The 17,136-nt window shown below is 36.1% G+C and overlaps 1 protein-coding gene across 1 annotated transcript in view; it reads right to left on the reverse strand.

The window, feature by feature from the left end:
* Positions 1-225: 225 nt before the first annotated feature.
* Positions 226-17,136, reverse strand: part of ROBO1 (roundabout guidance receptor 1) — a 424,735-nt gene continuing 407,824 nt past the window's right edge. Inside the window, exons 27-29 of the mRNA XM_090275922.1 lie at positions 10,532-10,840; positions 4,987-5,183; positions 226-3,164 (exon numbers count right to left, since the gene is read on the reverse strand). Coding sequence (XP_090132048.1) covers positions 3,150-3,164; positions 4,987-5,183; positions 10,532-10,840 — 521 coding nt within the window. The 3' untranslated portion in view covers positions 226-3,149. The remainder of the gene's footprint in view (positions 3,165-4,986; positions 5,184-10,531; positions 10,841-17,136) is intronic.

The raw sequence follows: 17,136 nt of genomic DNA on the forward strand, positions 1-17,136 counted from the left end.
AGCCTCTATGTCAGAAATGACCCAGAAAGTCTGATATGATTGAGTTCATCTGAAACTAAGATGTTATTTTTCTGCCACTGGGCAGAATAGTTACCCATGATGCACACTAAGTCCAGTTATTGAGATGTCAAGTGACATGCTTGCACACCCAAATAGCAAGATACGTGCTAAAAATGCCTCATCGTCACCCATTGTGTGGCCCTCAGGAATTCAAAAGCAAAGAAGCAAACAAAAACACCAAGAATTTATTCCACAGTTAGGTATTTAACAATGAACTTTACTCACCAGAAATGGAACCACCCCCATCCTTGTACCACACTTATTCTGACTTAAAAAAAAACAACTCTTTGCCAGGTTTTGGGAACAAACTATGTGTAACGTGAGCATAGTATGTGTACAATGATTTCAGTCCATAAATACAGTAACTTGTATTGTTTTTGGGGTGTACAGAGTCCATGTCATATACATTAATGCACTAAATCATGACAATAGCTCCATGAGGTAGGTATCATTGAATTTACAGGTAAGGTACCTGAGACTTAAGAGATTAAATAGTATGTCCAAGGAAACATAGCTTGTGAAAAACCGGAACTCGAACCCAGACACTCTGATGCACATACTTTTTAAGCATATCACATATTATAAATAGAGAGACTAACTTATTCAACTCTCCAAGGGAAATTGAAATATTAGGTCATTAAACATGTCTCAGCATTTCTTTCCTTAAAATAACTTGGAAATTGATTTTTTTGCCTGATGAACCCAGTCATCTCTACATAGATGCTGGTGATTACTCCAATTTAACAAAATTAAATTTCAAATTATCTCCCACTTTTTATCAGTTTTTCCCAGATCTTCAAGTTGGGGTCAATACAAAATTTAGCAATGTATGTGTCATAGGACAAAAAATGTTCACTAGATTCTGTTGCTCTTAGCACTTCCAAGACATGATGCTCACCTCAGGCACCCAGAGTTAAATACTTAAATATGCTGACTTTAGTGAAAAAATAACGTGCAACCTGGTATGTAATAAGTATTGCATTGTTAAAATGTCACATAAATTTGTAACAAGAAAGCAATGGTTACTGGTAAATATTTTGGATTGATATAATTTTCTTGTTGACAGAACATAAATGGTTCAAACATTACAAATCAGATTTATTGTAGTTAAACCCTATTTCAGGAAAAGGTTAACTGAAGTTCAGATACATAAACATAAATATTTTAGTACATCTTTAATATTAAAACCTCCCTCTCTGATCAAAATACTAACTTTTAGGTTTTCATGCATCTTACGCTTTCATTTCAGTGGAGAAAATGAGCATTTTTTCTTACTAGTAAAGACCAGGTTGTTCATAAAGCAGAATGTTGACTGATCTGATAATATAGTGGTGAAATGTTAAGACAGCACACCTTGTGATTAAATGGTATAAATTTGATCACACAATTAAAAAAAGGAAATCAACACAAGAAAGAATGATGTATTTGAGAACATTTTTAATAAATAATGTGACAAAATTACTTTTTCTGATTATTGGATTTTCAGTATGCAAAATTATGGCTAAAAATAAGAGGCTTCTTACATGAACATAATGAAAACATTAATCACATGGATTGTTCCCTTAGTACTGCATATCCTTTCTATGTCACTTTCAAATTATCTAAGTGAACACATTTAGTTTTTGGTGAACACCAGCTTTTGTGTGTGTGTATGTGTGTGTGTGAGTGGTTCAGTTTTGTTTGGCTTTGTTTTCCAGTGGGTCAGGCCTGATACCTGTGTAGGAATACGTGTACATTTTTTTCTTCAAATAGCACCAATTATAAAGTCAAGAAATTTATGTAATGACAAAAAAGGTTTGTAAAAATCTACAGTCAGAGGGCATCATTTGGCAATTCAAAGCACATAATGCTTCTAATTTGAGCTTGTAAGGAAATCTTGTAAGTTTCAACATTGGCCACAACAAACTGAAACCTCTTTTTTTTAAGTCCAGGAAAAGTAAGAACCATTGGGTTGATGGCCCACAATAAAGTATGCACGTTACTTCACCATCTGTCATCATTCAAATATTCCAAATACAAACATAGAGCATTAACAAAACAGGTTAAAAACGCTTCTCAACATTTTTTTTCAATAAGACAAAAAAGGTTAATAGTTACAATGGTTTACAAATAAAGTTTAGTGATTGTGCTTTTAAAACCAAAAAAAAAAAAAAGTTTAAAAACAGTGCATTACAATAACAAAAATCAAACTTTCTTAAGTGGCACTTCTGAAAGTTGAACTGACACTACCAGAAGAAACTTAGGCCAGTTAAGATAAGGATGTCCTTATTCAATTGGTCATTAAAAAACATCCATTTGTTTGTAATATGCATTTATAATTGCTTTTTGATTGAAAAATAGAATAAGGTTTTTGCTAGGTTTACTTATGACAATGACTAGACAACCAGAGATCCAACTGGCTTACCCCTACTTATCCGAAAGAACATTTCCAATAAGAATATGCTTCACTGATTGGAATGAAGATGAAATAAAGTACCACCAGGGTTTGCAAAGAGTATATATTTACAATGTTTCTACCCCTTCAAATTGATTGTGGTTGTTCTGAATTTGCTATTTTTTAATTTTCTCCCAGCAAAAGGGTGGTGTGAAAGACTGATTTTAAAATCATGTTAAAATGAAATGTTTTGATTTGCATTAGCAGTTGGTTATAGAAAGAGTATATCTTCAGAGCCCTTGGCATGAGGTTGATAAATCAACTTTGTATCTTTGATCAAGATTTTGCTATAAATCGGCTTGGTGTATAAGCAGTGCAATGCCGTATCTCAGGGAAAAATGCAGAAGAACTATTCTGTTCTCTTCTGCTGGCTGATGACTGAAGCAAGAAGTTAAATACTTCCCTTGCTGGAAGTAAGGTGTAATGGTTTGTAAAGGGAGGGAAATAGGGCGGTTCCTCATAGGGAGAGGGATCAAACCACAACAATAAAACCCAATAAAAATTTTAAAGATGGTACTCCAATAAGAGGAATAAAAATGACAATTTGTACACTCTGATTGCACTGAACATTTAATCTGGCGTCATGTGTCATCAGATGTGAGGCATCTTGCGTGATAATTTTCACATTAGATCTCACAAGCCTCTCTGGTTGTCTTCAGCTTTCAGTTTCCTGTAAGAGATAAGTTATTGCTAAATTTAAAAATAAATCTTAGACTGTTATCTTATATTTATATATGCTTTTATTCTTATAGTTTCTGTTCCTTCCTTCTTTCACTGGCATGCATTGGAAAGTGTTCATGGCAACGAATGAATTTGTCAACTTCAGCTGGTTTTGAAAGCAAACCCAACAGTTCTCTAACAAGCACCAAACTGTGTTCCACATAGTGTCTCTGTGTTGGGGGTGTGGTGCTGGGGAAAGAGGGGCTGCAGCAGGCCAAGTTCTCTACTCCCTCGGTCCCAACTCAACATTACAGCTCAATTTTTATTGGTTTTAAACACTGAAATTATCTATATACTCCTCCAAAGTCATTCCACAAAAGGGCTCTTCTACTTAAAGAATACAAAACAATAAAAATAACAACACTTGAAAAAAATTTCCATAACAGTATTTGCAGGAGGAAAGTCTTCTTATTCCAAACCTGAAAATTCAAATACATTGGGCATTGCAAATATTTAATCACACTTAATTACTTACGATTTTCATTTTGCATGATGAAAAGTTAGAGTTTAACACTCATTGATCAATCTACTTGTGATTACTATACCATTACCCTTTGCACAATACCAGCATGAGCTGTTTGGGTCCACTTACACAGAGACTTTTTCAGGAAATACCGTACATGTATTTTCTCTTCCTTGTCATTTTCTTAACAGCACTTTATTTTCTCTTGCTTAATTTATTGTAAAAGTACATACAAAATATGTGTTCATTAAATATTTATGTTACTGATAAGGCTTCCAGTTAGCAGTAGGCTATTAGTACTTAAGTTTTTGGGGAACCAAAAGTTATACGTGGGTTTTTCACTGCATTGGGGGGTGTTGAAGCCCCTAATAACCACGTTATTCAAGGGTCAACTATATATGTTGAAAAAATAAATTTGTTCTCAACTTGTTTTCTTATAAAATGGAGAAAACATAATCTTAAAACCAGGAGGTGATTTTAAATATATGATTATTGCCAATTCTATCTGGTATTACTATCTAAAAATTCCAACAAAGAAGTATATCTTTGACGCAAGAAACATTCTCCTTGCCTAACTGGTGTGGCTCAGTGTGTTGAGTGTCATCCCATAAGAGTAAAAAGGTCACAGTTTGATTCCTGGTCCGGGCACATGCCTAGGTTGCAGGCCAGATTCTGGGCTGTCCCCAGTTGGGGGTGAGTGAGAGGCAACCAATCAATGTTTCTCTCGCACATTGATGTTTCCCTCCTCTTTCTCCCATTCTTCCACTCCCTCTAAAAATAAAGAAAGTAAAGGGAAAAACAACAACAACAAAAAAATGTCTTCCTCAGTTTGTGAAGGTCAGTGTCAAGAACCAGGTCCTCATTTTCAGAAGACTGAAGGTGAAAAACGGCCAAATCAGCCAGATTAGCTCCAGTGATCACCAGGGTGGCAGATAACAGGCAGCATACCCTGACTCACAGCATATAACTGTCACCTTACTGGGTTTTTTATAACCTACTACAATACTATGAATTACAATTATTTAGATCAATAGCTCTTATTTGTTATCACCTTTGTCATGTAGATTTCTTATCTGAATACCTGTAGATGAATATGAACTCTAGATCTAAAAAGAAACTGTTATGACCATTTAAAAATTTTGGAACACAGTTCAAGAAAATAATTATAGCTTCAGAATTATAGTTCCTGGCATCACTGACATGAGAGTTTGTGATAAAATAACATTTCTGTAGACTGATGATGATCTTAACTTTGAGGCTGATGTAATAACTAGTCTAATGCTGGGAAATGAAACAAACTTATAGATACCTCTAATTCTTCATTATTGTCTTCTCCTCTTTCATATCCTCCAAGAACTTGCATTTCTGCAATATTTCTTCGACCTACATTTGCTTGTTCTCTTTGTCTGCTTCCTGATCCCCTTGATGACATTGAGCTTGAAGAACTAGGATCTCTGGGATTATTGGATGTCGGAAAAGTAGGTCTACAGTAAGGTAGAATATCCTCTGTGTAATAAAATATAACAAGTGCATATGAACACCATTATACATTTTCATTCTATAACATCACTCAGGTCTCTAATTCTGAATGGGAAGGATCAGTGTTTTTGAGAAATAAATGAGGACATTTTAAAACAATAATAAATAAGGCAGCACCAGCTTTTGAAAAGGAAAATAACAAACCTTGTTTTTTTTCCCAGTAGTGGTCAGGATTCCACTCATAAGTTCTTGTCTACCTCAAATTCACTTGAGACCAACATCTTTAAAAGAGGTAAACCAAATCCGGAATCTGACACAGCTTCCAGTTCTATCCTTCTCTGTGTGATCCCAGATAGCTTAGGTTTTAGTTTTCACTTTTCTGAAAACGTGGTAATAGTCTCTATTTAGCTTTTAGTGTTGATGTGAAAACAGAAGAGATAGTGAAATCTCTTTGTAAGCTATGAAGAATTATAATAAAGCATCGATAGAAATAAAGCCCAGTTTCCTTGAACTACCAGAGCCAAGCTCAGGTTCACTTCCCAGACACCAATATATCAAGCTCAATTTCAATATCATATTTACATTGTGGAATCCTGAATTTCAAAAGCCTTCCATTGTTGCTACCTTCAAAAAACAAGTCACCCCAGTTAACTGCCATCTCCTGAACCTCTGTCTCCAGACTCCTTTAAATTTGGTGCTAGTTCTGTTGATGTATCCTCCAATCTCTCACTTTTCTCCAGAGCCTGTTGACTCTAACCTTTAGACACCAAATACATACGAAACCAGCTCTTCTACATGTAGTTCTGTTTTCCTCCTCTAAGCACTTCCTCTCTTGCCCACACTCTCCGAATGGAATCTAGTTTCTACCAAAGTTCTCTCCAGTGGAAGAAGGAAGGCTTGTTCCTAGCTCACTAACACCAGCTCTAAATCATTGCTCCCACACTCCTGCACAGAAACATTCTCTCCCTGTGAAGGCCAGGCCATCTACTTATGCAGCCTGTTTAGTGTTCCTTAATGGCACCTTTCTCCTTCCATTCTGTTCCCCATAGTTTTCACTCCTGCTGCAGACTGCTGGCTTGCTGAGGCTTCAGAGTTCACGAGGACCACTCTTCCTGCACCTTAGCTTCATAGCACCTGGTCTCCTGTATTCTTCATCTTCCATCCCTGTTTCAGAAGCCTTTTCCCCTTTATGGACTAGTTTTTGACAAACTACAATACGATAAAATCTTTTGTGGTAAAAACTTTCTCCTTAAGCTTGTGCTCTACATAAATCAATACCTCTTTGTCTTCTCACTGCTCAGCCAAGCTTCTTGAAAAGTAATTTAAACTCATTATTGGTAGATGCAACTCCCATTCACTCTGTATCCCAGTGAAACCTATTTATGCGCACATCACTGCAATGAACAGAACATTCCCTCTTGACTGTGATAATGCTAACCATGCTTCAGTCCTATCTCTGCTCTTCTCACTGCCCTTAACCTGGGAACCATTATTAATTTAAATCCTCTCTTAGCTTGTGGTCTTCCTTCCTTCCTGGCCAGACTTCTGTTCTGTGAGTTCTTCTTATGCAGTGCCGGTATTTATGCCTTGCAGTTTCTACTTTTAGCCAAGTACATGTGTGTGTGTGTGTGTGTGTGTGTATCTGAGTATAATGCATTCAGTCATTCCCACTTACTCTGGATGATTTCACCCGTTCTCACAGACTGAAACTTCTTCTAGACTATAACCATAATGAGAGTGGGCATTTTTCTCTGATTTTTTGTACTGATATAGACCCAGGTCATCAGTAATGAGTTTTGAGTGAACAGATAAGTGGCTTTAATTATTATTTATCAGGATGAATCATTAATTTATATTTCTAACTCTTGAACTATGTCCTGAATTTTAGGCTCCTTTAGCCAGCTCAACTGAACATTTCTTTCTGAGTATCCCTCAAGCTCAATATGTCCAACGTTAATTTCATCACGCTCACTGCCCTGGGATTTCTTCTCCCCCTGTATTCCCAAATGTAGCTAATCATATCACTAATTATTAAGAGACCAAAAACAGAAAACTGGAATTATTGTAGACCCTTCCCTCCCACCTAAGAACTTTAAAGGTACCCTTCCACACATACTGATATACAACAGGTGAGGCTGATTTTTAACCTAGAAAGTCTCTTGGATTTTCCCTCCCACTGATTTCTGCTCCCATAGCCTGGTTTATATTTCCTACATCTTCTGTTGGAGGGTTGTAATATCTCCTAACAGGTCTCTGCCTCTTGAGTTATCCCCCCCAACCCCATCTCCACTCAGCTACCCTCCTCTTACATAAACTACAGGATCTCTATGACTTAAGCTTGCATTTACCTCAAGAGATTCATCTTTACTGTCTGGTGGTGCTGACTTTCTTAGAGTGTCCTTAATGCACTCAAAGCTGACTTCCTCTGCCAGAACATTTTATCCACTCTTTTTGCCCAAGCTGAATTCCACCCTTCCTGAACACTCAGCTTCTACCAGGAAAGATCAAGAAGTCTTTCTTTACATTTCCTACAAGACTGGGACACTTGTCCCTCCTCTGGCCAATCAAGGATCATAACACCATGAATATTATACCAGTTGTGAATACATCTGTGAAGCTACTGATTACCTGTCTCCCTCTCTGACTATAAGCTCTTTGAGATCAAGGTTCATGCTTATACATAAATTTCAGGACTAGTAAAATGCTTAATAACATAGTTGATGTTTGATATAGGTAAAAATAAATTGAACCAATTGAGGTAATTGTCCCTAAAAAGGTCAGACATTCCAGTCTAGAAGACCACTCTCTTTAATTAAAAACAACCATTTGTTACACATGTAAATCAGGGTGTCTCTTTCATTATATATAATGTGAATTGAATTATGAAGTTAGAAATTACAGCAATGCATAGAAATGATAATTTAATTACACATCAAGGTTTATGGTTGAGATAAGACTTTGGGAAAGCAAGATGTAGAATAATAATTGGTCAGTGTATATTGGTGCTTTCCATGGAATAGGGTTCCTTATTTCTGGATTAATGGTTCCAGTCTTAGTTCTTTCATTAGATACTTTTATAATGCAAAGGAAAACTTACTGAATTTCTAAAGATTGATAAAAATAATTTAATCTCTTTGTTCTAATTCTGCATCCATCAAGATCTTTCTGGGTTTATAAAATCATTTCTTAAAAAACCCCAGCTACTCTGAAGGGAGCTTATTTGTGAGCAGCAAATTGGTCCATACTTTCAGGAAAGATATAAACCTAATAATTCACAGCATGATATTTTGTTTATGAATCAGCACTTGGAGTAAAGTCACCATGAGTTGAAAATTCAGATCATCTTTGGCCTAAGTGATAAAAATAAGCTTTGTTTTAAACTTTATATGTGGTGACGTCACTCAGTACTTTGCGATCACCTAGTACAGGCATCTGTCTGTAATGCACAGCTTTACTCATCACTTCGCTGCTGAGTCTATGCCTAGGTTAAGAGTTTAGGTTTCTGTCACAGAACCAAGTGCTCTATATGGAAAATTAGTTGCTGATAATCAGGTACCCATAAAAACCAGAACAACAGATTGATGTCTAACCTGACTAAAATACACCTATTAAAATAGAGTAGTAAGGAGCCCTTTCAGCTTTCAAAGATTCATTCCCTGTCACTCATTCCTCTTTCATCAATAATCTTCTTTTTCTGTGTCTCTTCCTCCAAAATCTGTATAATTATTCAAATACCATCCTCTAAATCACTCCCACAGCTTCTGCCTTCTTGCCATACCCTTTCCCAACATTTTTCTCTTCCCAACCTTTTAAAAAGAGCCTCTGCTCATCACCTCTCCCTTCCACAATTCTCACTCACTTGCACACCCTGAATAGTCTGTCTTTTATTCTGACTACTATACTAAAAATTGTTCTTTTGAATATCACACACAAACAACATTTTGCAAAATCTGTCCTCTCCTACCTGCACTCTAGGTCACCATTCATATTACACTTACATTTCTGCGGCATTTCATATTTCTTCCTATCTTAAAATTTCTTCTTCCATTCTCTCTAGGATACTATTCTCTCTAGTTTGGATATCTTGACTATTTTATATGAGTGGATCCATCTCAGCTTCCATCATAGAGCACTTTCCCTCTGCTTAATCTTTAAATATAATCATCCCTGACTATTGGTGTGCTGGAGCTGGCTCATGCATTCTCTCAAGGGTTTTCTGTACACATCTCTTTCCAACTTCACAGTCACTGACTTCATATTAGTAGCTTGAAGCCAGACATTTTGGAGTAATTACACAACAGAAGGAAGCAAATGGCTACAAATTAGGGTTTTGCTTTGTTTTCCTCCTAGAGAGTTGATTGCTAAACATTAAACAGTATATCACTGATGCTAATTTGGCCTTTGTAATTCATACAGTTTTCTCCTCTGTATTGATGGTTCTAAAATCCAATCTGTCCTTGCAACCTTTCTCCTGATATTTAAACTTAGACCTTTAAGTCCTTACTGATGTTCTTTTCATATCTGTATTCTTGTCAGCATCTTAATATGTTCAAAACTGAAATTATTTTCTCCAACACATCTTATTTTCTCTGCTTTGTCTATATTGGTTAACACAATTACGTTTCACTAGTTTTACAGAGCCATCTAATTAATATTGGAATAACTTTTTTTTAAACTCCATTATATCATTTTATTTTTCTACATTCAATTAGTCACGAAGTCTTACTGGGCCTATTTCTGAAATGCTGGTATAGGCTGTTCTCTCTTCTTTATTGCATATTTAATATAATCCAGTGCTCTCACATTTTATACCTAGATTATTTTGTAATTTTATGATGCTTTCATTTACTAATTCCAGTCTCTTCCTTAACTATAGTGTATTGCCAGTCATTTTTCTAAAATAAAAATCTGATTATGTCATTTCTTGTTCAAAATTATTTGTTGGCTCACCACTGCCTATATCATAAATCCCAAACTCTTTAGAATAGTATTTCTGACCTTCCCAATCTGGCCCAGCAACCTTTCTAGTTTTATATTTTCCCACATGTTCCTGGCTCCAAATAGCCTATTCTTCAGCCAATTTTATTTACCAGTTATTCTTTTCTCTGTTTCATTTGTTGAAATCATGTTTTTTATTTTTTGTTTGTTTTTGTTTTTAAATACAACTCTGGTGGCATCTCTCCAAGGAGGTCTTGTATAAATTACGTATTTGAATGAACTATAAAAAATAATTATTTGGGTGAATGCCTATCTCCTCCATTAGAGAGAGATTTTCTAAATCTTACTAGTTTTCATATGGCCCTAGAGAACCTAACAGCATACCTTGCAAATATATGTTCAATCTATATTTATTTGCTGCTTGAGTAAATCAGTACCTTGGATGAGATGAGTCTTTGTCGATGGAAGATCTCGTTTTGCTGCCTTGCTTCCTCGTCCTTTCCCATCGTTTTGCTGTTCCTGTGCTTCTCTGGATTCACCCGGATTTGTTCTCATGTCAGCAACTTGTCTTCCATCCAGTACCTCTTTCCCTTTGTAATTGCCTCCTTTTCTATCTGATGATCTGTCTGTTCTTCCTTCTATACAAGGGAGTTTTGGCACCATGACAGGTCGTACCTCCAGCTGTGCCTTGGATTGGACAGTGGGTGACTTTAGAGCAGGTGGTGGTACAGGAGGAGGTGGAAGATCTAAAAAAGAAATATTTAAAATACTCTAAAAGTCTTCCATTTATAAAATCACCAAATATTAGAAATATCATTGGAGTCACATTCATCTGAAACTAGAACAATTGAAGGCAACCAAGGAATAAGAAAACCAACAATTTTAATATCCTCATTATCTAGCAGTTTGAAAAACTGAATCACAGAGCTGGGGCTTGTAGATTGTCTAGTCTTGCGATAGCTAATATGGGCATAAGAGTTATAATCCCCTCTACCCTCCAACCATGACAGATCTTCCTAATTGATTTCAGCATAACATTGCTGGTCCCAGATGCACATCCTTATCCCTTCAGGCAACCACTTCAAATTGATTGAGGTTAGTACTTGAGTTGAGATCTATTTGCTATCTCTAATTTAGCCTAAATCCCTTCTCATTTGTAGATAGGGAAACTCAGCCACATAGACCTTAATCCTTTTCCAATCTCAAAGTTAAATGTGACCAGAACCAGGACTAATGCCCTTAGATTCTTAATTTTTGGCTCATTGTTCTTTATACTGTTTCATTCAATCACATGTTTACAATCTCGCATTCATTGATGGGAATCTCTCCACTCTGTATATGCAGCAATAGGTTTTAAATCAGATGATCACTGGTATAAATATAGGTTAATTTCACCTGTCTATCTATATGTTTATAGTTATAGCTATGTATTAATATATTATATATAATAGGATATTATATAATACATTTTCTTACCTTATAAATACAATTAAAGATACTTAAGTATAAGAGTAAGCATAATATTTTTTCATCTAGAAAATTTATTTTAAGTGGTGTTATCTTTAAAAATGACTCCTGTATTGCTTCTTGGCCTTTTGGCTAAGATCAAGTATAAAATTACTCTCATGTACACTACAGGGAAGAGAAATATGTATCTTTATGATAGTTGATAAATCAGTAGAAGAATTTTAGTAGACTTTGGTTTTAGGTTATTCTGGCTGTAGTATGGAGGATGGATTTCAAATCCAGGAGGCCAAGAGATTGTTTAGTAGTTGATGTTAATAGCAGGGGATAGAACTATATTGGTAGCTGTTTATATGGAGAATAGATGTCTTTGAGAAATATTAGGAGAAAAAATCATTATTATTTAATTATCAAGGGAATATATTAGAGGAGAGAAATGCAAGAACCTAAGATGACTTTTAGGATTTTCATCATAGTTGATCAGGTGGCTGAGAGAAACATCACTGACGGTAAGGAATACAGGGATGAGGAAGGGATGTTTTATGAAGGCACACTATCAGTTCAATTTTAGAAAAGAGAGTAGGAGAAGCCTTTGAAGTATTCAGATAGAGATGTCCAACAGGTTGTTGTACACAAAATATGAATATCAAGTGAGTCCAAAACCAGAGATACAGAGATTTGGGAATTATCAACAGTTATGTCCTTATTTTGTCATGGTTTTAGAAATGGTAATGTTTTTACATTTAGAGAATAATGTCTATGTGCTAGAATAAATCAACTAAAAAGCATTGATAAAGCATCTATTAAATACTTATTAGTATTATACAATGAACCTTAAGATTAAAAAACACATATTTACATGGTAAAAAATTAGAAGTTTGCAAGTACTTGAAATTCTCGATATTGATATGTAGATGTAATCAGTTTGAATAGTTTTTTAATAGATGATTCCAGAAATTATTTATTCACATAAAGCAGAGCTGCCAAATCAAATAACATCAGGGAGCACCATTTACAACTGGAACTGTTTAAAATGGACACATATGGAATTATACACACACACAGACACATATATATGGTGTAGTTGTATATATTTCCCTATATATACAATTGTATCTCTTTTTTTTGAAAGGTCATATAATAACATTTTATGAATATATCATTATTTATTTAGTCAATTCCTACACAAAAATATTTAGGTTGTTTCTGGATATTTTACTATTATTGACAATGATCTACTATCATTTACAGATACCAGCATGAGGTCTTAAATATTAAAATTGTGCATTGAAAATTTTTATTTTAATAGCAAATTAAGGGTTCTAGGAAGCTTCAGTTTCAACCTAGTGTTTTTCATTCTTATGTCATTTAAAAATGAATTAATCCTTTTTATTTTGCCCCACATATAGCTTTAAGATTTTTGAAATTAATTTTCTTTTGGCATCATATGCTAAACCTAAAAGCATTGAAATTCACTTTATTGATGTTTGAAAGCAGAAAACTTGAGGTACCACCTTATTACCAGCTGTTTTACTCAGGACTTCGTTATTAAAGTGGTCAAACTTTCCTTGCATTTTTTGTCATTAGTTTTCATGGCTCACCATGTTCTGTTTTCATATAAGATAGCCTAAACACTTTATCTAAAATGGTAGCCAAAGTATAGCTAACAGCACTAATAGTCCCCAGATTCTACAAAACCAAGAGATTTTAGTCTTATAACATATTGCCATTGTCACCAGTGCCCGACTTTTCTCCTTTACTACTTAAAATAATAAAATTTTAAAAAACAATGTTTAAAAAATGTACTATCATGAGAGCACCCCCCATCTGTTTTTGTTTATTCAAAATAACCACAAAGAGAATATAAAAACACAGACCGTACTATGTTGCTTAAAGACAAGAAACCTAACAGTAAGGAGTTCTCAAAGTTCTAATTGAGACTGTGACTCACAAGGGGAGAAGGAGTAAAGTCTAATCTTGAACATATCTGGAAACACAGAGAGAGAGAGAGAGAGATTACAGTCTCATTTCTACACTATCTGCTTTCTATAAACTTAAACTGGATTGCAAATACAGGTTATTAGGCAAGTGATGATTGCCAGTATAATCACAACAAAAAAGTGTGCAGGCTTAACAGAAATCAAAACTGATGATTAATACTGTTATTGTATATGAAACAAAGTCTTAGTAATATAAGACTCTCAAGACAAAAATCTATTACAAGATGTTTTATAGGGACTTCCGGCCAAGATGGAGGCTTAGACGGACACGCTAGGTCTCCCTCTACAACTACAGTGGAATACAACTACTTCAAAACAAAGGATAACTAGAAATTCCAGAAAATAAAGCTACACGGAAGCCCAACATATGAAGTTATAAACCAGCGGTGCCATTCGGGCAGGTAAGAGTTAAAGAGGGCAGCGTTGTTTGCGATCACACCTGAGACCGCGGCGGGGCGGCAAGAAATCCCGGCTGCGGTCGGGCCCCTGGCAGTGCGCGACCCCAGCACTGGGGAGAGCAGCCACCGCATCGCCTTGAACAGTGAGGCCCAGGGGGATGGGAGGACAGATCCCGGTCTCCTAGCTGAATAACTGTGTGAATCCATCTTGGACCCCCGCCCCCAAAGAAAGCACCACAGGGCTGCGAAATAGGTCGCAGACAGACGCCGGTCGCTGACTTGTGATGCATACACAGGCACTGCCCCATACAGCCGGCCCAAGAAAACAAAACGCATCTGTCAAAATGAGGCAGACAACTATAGAAATCCCGGTGACACAGCTCACCAGGCAACAGATAGAGAACCTGACAGATGAACAGATAAGAAACCTGTCAGAGGCTCAGTTCTGGGCCATTGTTATCAGGTGGCTTACAGAATTCACAAAAGAGCAGGAAAAAGATAAGAAAGAAGCGAAAAACATTCATAACGAAAGGAACAAAACCGCATACGAGACAGATGGTGAGGAAAAAAAATCCAGAGTTCATTTCAACAAACTGGAATATGGAGAAGGAACAAGCAGTCAACCAATGCAGAGAGAGGAAATGGGAAGCAACAATCAGAGGATCAGAAACCTCTGGGACAGCTATAAAAGGCCCAACATAAGAATCATTGGTTTGTCAGAGAGTGAGGAAGATGAACTAGAACTTGAAAAATTGAGTGAAAATATAATAAAGGAGAACTTCCCAGACTTGGGGAAGGGAATAGACTTGCAGGTCCAGGAAGCAAGGAGAGTTCCCAAGAGACTGGACCCAGGGAGAACCACTCCAAGACACATTATAATCAAAATGTCAGAAATTAAAGATAAAGAGAGAATCTTAAAAGCAGCAAGCGAGAAGAAAAGAATTATGTACAAAGGGGTCCCAATTAGACTATCAGCTGACTTCTCAAGGGAAACCCTACAGGCAAGAAGGGACTGGCAAGAAATATTCAAAGTAATGAAAATCCAAAACCTACAACCACGAATACTCTATCCAGCGAAATTGTCATTCAGAATAGAAGGACAGAGAAAGTGTTTCCAGGACAAAATAAAACTGAAAGAGTTCATTAGATCCAAACCACTGTTATATGAGATGTTAAAGGGACTGGTTTAAAAAACAGAAGCTAGGGAGATGAAACAAAGGCAAACTAAATAGGCAACGAGAGTGGAAAAGGAACTGTGGGTACGGGAAGCATATTGGGGGGAGGTCAACAGGGAGGGGGAATGGGGAGAGGGAGGGAGAAGATATAGGAATTGGGGATCATGGTAGGAGGGAATGGAATAGACGGAGAGAGGTTGGGAGGAACTATAGGCACAACTAATGGACATAATCTAAAAGGGGGGGACAACTGGAGGGAGGGGGGCCACCGGGTGGAGGGGAGCAGAGGGAAGGGAAATTGGCACAAATGTAATATTTTAATCAATAAAACACATTAAATCTGAAAAAAAAAAGAAAAAAGAAAAAAGAAGATGCTTTATATAGGTGGTATGTATAAAGAAGGTTAAGAAGAAGAGAACCAGAGAACCCAATGGTAATTTTAAAAAGTTTTAACATCCTGTTTAAAATTGCAGTTCTACACTTGATGCAGACAAAAGGCTGAGAAGAGATATATAATTGCAATTCTATATCAACATAGTTATAAATAGTACTTTCACTCAATTCATACCACTAATAGCTCAAATTTGATTTAACAAATGGGGTCATGGACCTGCTCTTCTATAAAGATGTAAAGACTATTGTTTATGCAAGACCCTCCAAATACCAGCAGAACGCATGTAAAGTAGTATGTAGGAACATGCACATGCAGACAATTCTGCTGCATAAACTTGCTATAGAGACCCAGCATGCTATTTACTTAACTGCTTAAAGTCCCAAGACCTTGTGATTAATGATAAATCAAACCAAAGTAACATCATTCCAAAGAGGGTGTTGAATTTATAATTTATGAAAAGTAGGGCTAGAAAAATAATGTAGATTTGGTTTTCAAATCAAGTATGCAAATGAATTGGAAAGGGGTGAAAAGAGGAGGTGGGAAGAATCTATTAGAAGGTCCTAGAAATGCACTTATGCTAGGTTTTAACTCAATAAGATGCTGACTGATAAATATTCATATATTTAATCCTACCCTTTATCTGGGTCAAATTTGTAAGTGGCAAATATGAAATAAATAAATAGTAACACTCTGCCTGTCACTGTGACGACAGCATGCAGCACTTGGCGCTGCATTGGGTACTCCCTGGGTGTTATGAGGCCTAGTGTTGCCCTACAGAGCAAGGTATGGTCACAGTGCCACCAGTCAGGGGCTGAAGGGTTGTTATGGACTGAATTGTGTCTCCTCAAAATGTGTATCTTGAAGTCCTAATCCCCTGTACCTCAGAATAAAAGTTTATTTGGATTTAGTGTCTTTAAAGAGGTAATGAAGGTAAAATGCGATCTTTAGGTGGGCTTTAATCCACTCTGACTGGTTTCCTTATAAGCAGAGATTAGGACACAATACATACATTAAGGAAAGGAAAGGTACAGACACTGGGAGAAGATGGGTATCTACAAGCCAAAGAGTGAAACCTCAGAAGACACCAACCCTGCCAACACCTTGATCTTAGACTTTCAGCCTCCAGAGCTGTGAGAAAACCAATTTCTGTTGTGAAAGCACCCAGTTTATGGTACTTTGTTACAGCAGCCTTAGGAAACTCATACAGAGCTGACTGACAAGAATCATTACAAATTACTCTTCATCAGCTCAGATACAGCCAGTCTTTATCCCTCTTTATAGGTTACAAAAGTTCTGCAAAGAAAATTTATAAATAAAATTTTCAAAGTAAAAATGTTACAAATTCAAGACTGATATATCATATTCTGAAAACAGTTCACATAAAAAGTCTATTAACAATAATCAAACTCATCCATCATAGTTAATATATTTTAACTATTAAAAAGCAAAAAATAAAAAAATTCTACCCATGTTTTACTAATACATTTAATTCACATTTTAACAATTGGTAGCTCTTCTTTTAAGTTCTTTCTCTCTCCTTTCTCTTTTTGATAATTGTACACATTGTGTCTGTGATCGAGTGCGTTCAGGAAATGGTCTGTGAATATTTGT

The sequence above is a fragment of the Furipterus horrens genome, unplaced genomic scaffold (assembly GCF_987537825.1).
Source record: "Furipterus horrens unplaced genomic scaffold, mFurHor1.1.pri manual_scaffold_1, whole genome shotgun sequence".
NCBI classification, from domain to species: Eukaryota; Metazoa; Chordata; class Mammalia; order Chiroptera; family Furipteridae; genus Furipterus; species Furipterus horrens.